The 2,372-nt window shown below is 55.9% G+C and overlaps 1 protein-coding gene across 1 annotated transcript; it reads right to left on the bottom strand.

Moving 5' to 3' along the window:
• Nucleotides 1-298: 298 nt before the first annotated feature.
• On the bottom strand, nucleotides 299-1,910 carry LOC127748592 (uncharacterized; the record flags this gene model as incomplete). The annotated part of the gene is given in 1 exon segment (XM_052276523.1): nucleotides 299-1,910. A coding segment is annotated over 1 exon segment (1,458 nt). The 3' UTR covers nucleotides 299-440.
• Between the last annotated feature and the right edge of the window lie 462 nt (nucleotides 1,911-2,372).

Genomic DNA, 2,372 nt, shown 5'->3' with positions numbered 1-2,372 from the left:
AAACACTAATTTTCCGCTGCGTCTCACGAAGGATAAGCCGCGCGTATGCAAATTGGCACGCAAACATGCGCGACCCTCCTCGACGGACGACGCCCTCGTCGTCGGCCTCGTCCTCGAGGCCCTGGCTGGAAGCCCCAAAAACCCCGCGGTGGCACAACGACGTAAGCGTCGTGACGTGAACTTTCACTTTTCTGCAAAAAAATCCTCTGCTTTTGAACAGTGGTGAAAGTCTAGTGAGGAAGTGCCTAACATGTGGAATCTAAAATAACGGGAAATAACTATGACAAATTCATGAAGATTTAGTTGAAATGACATTGAATCTTTAATATTTACTTTAAAACAAAATATAGCATACAGAAAATTATGAAAATTACACTTCTTAAACAAGACTAGATTTAGTTGGCAAAGTAGATCATAACAATACAGGATGATTATTCCAGTTACAATCTGACCCACAAATACTGGGACGGTTGATGGACATCTGGGTAGGGGCATTTGCCTACAGGGTGCATGAAAAGCCCGACAAGCAGACGCCGGTTGCCACCCCACATCTCACTGTGGCAGCCCTGCGCACAGAACTCACACATGCCGAGGTCGGAAACGCTCCGACAAGTCGTAGGAGTTCCCGACTTCACATGGAGCGACGGGTTCGTCGATAGGAGCTTCAGGGTAGATTTCTCGTGCATGTAGTGGTGATGACACTTCAAGAGAGATCCCAGCTCGATGCTCTGTAGGGCCGGGGCATTCTTCGGGGTGATGGTGCGTAGCAGCTTCCGCAGCTCGTCCATGCCAACCTCTATGCCAGTGTCCAGCCGAAGGTGCTGCAGGTTCGGCAGCAAGGGGAGCGCGCTAGCCAGGTCACGTAGATAGGTGAACAACCCTTGGCTGACAGAGAGCATTTCTGCCTGCGGTTCTCCAGTCGACGAAAGTATCACGACCAGCTCAAGGCCAGAAAGAGAATTAAATGGCGTGCTGATCAGCAGCCTCACACTGCGCAGCTGGGCGCTGCGGAGGAGGAACTCTCCGGCTTTCTGCACGAACCTAGTGACGATGGGCTTACATCTCAAGCTACGTACGTCCATGATGGTGAGATTACAGTGCAGCGAGCGCAGCTTTGGCATGCCGGCCAACAGGGACCCCGTCCGCATGATCAACAAATCGATGGGGCTGAAGCCGTCCCGTATCTCATGCTCGAAACAGCGGACGGTGACCTCCTCTAGTGTGGGCGCGTTCTTCTCTAGAATATACTCGCGGAAGAGGTGACAGTGGCCGTCCAGGTGGCAGGCGAAGCGCTTGAGGGTTGACATCCGACGGACTGCGAACCCCTTCAGGACGGAATCAGCCACCTTGGGCGATGACAATTCCGAAAACTTCAAGCTCTCCAGCCCCGAGACCGTCAGCGCCGTCCGTACAAGCGCGGCCTCGTCCTCCAGGTCCGCGTCGTCAATGTCGCTGTCGTCCAAGTCGACGGGTGCGTCAAAGAAACCATCGACCCCCGGCAGCCTCAATTCCAAGTGCCTCAGTTGGCCCAGCGCCTCCTGGTTGCGGATCGCCCTGGCGGCCCTCGTGCACCACGCGTGATCGTCCCCGCCTCGGCGCACGACGACAGACAGCTCGACAGCGGCGCACCGGGTGTCGTACAACAGTCCGTCGCAGTCGTCTTCGCCGGGCCCGAGCTTCAACTTCATCTCGTGCACGCAGGGGGCGAGACGAAGCGCGGCGCGCAGCCACGGCCGGTTGTAGTGCCCGCAGTCGCTGCGGACCCGACGATGTCGCCACACGTCCGGCCGCAGTGCCACGGTCGCGAGCCGCTTGCACGCGACGCGGCAGGCGAAGAGGTCCTTCAGGTCCAGGTGTTGCAGAATCAGCGCAAGAACGTCGTCGCGCAAGGCCTCCATGCTCACGATTCTGTAAAACACCCAAACATACCACGTGATTAGTGCGACTCTTGCCCGGGTCTAGGGGGTTGCCAACCTGCGAATTTTCCATTGAATTATTCACTCGAATCAGTCCTACACTGCATCCACTCAATTTTAAACCGCGTTTTACGTTGGGGGGGGGGGCACATAGAAGGAAGAGGGGAAAACTTTCAAAACAGACTCGCAAAAAGATCCCAACATGCGGCCAAGTAGTTTACGGTACGGTCAGCCCCGAGGTAAAAATATTGTCCCCAATAACAATGCATCACGCGAACAGTCACGCAACTCTCCACGAGCAGGCCTATTGAGAGACGTAGGCCGGGCGGGGTCGCAGCCCGACCTCGTTAAGGAGGCCAGGTAATACCGCGCCTTATCAAGGTCCCCCGTGATGAAGACCGTCTTCCTGTTTCGAAAGCCTCGGTAAGACGGACGGCGGCGGCGGTCGGGGGGGGG

The sequence above is a fragment of the Frankliniella occidentalis genome, unplaced genomic scaffold, assembly GCF_000697945.3.
Source record: "Frankliniella occidentalis isolate FOCC.00 unplaced genomic scaffold, Focc_3.1 Scaffold3296, whole genome shotgun sequence".
In the NCBI taxonomy this organism is placed as follows: Eukaryota; Metazoa; Arthropoda; class Insecta; order Thysanoptera; family Thripidae; genus Frankliniella; species Frankliniella occidentalis.
This window is presented reverse-complemented; position numbering and strand designations above follow the sequence as displayed.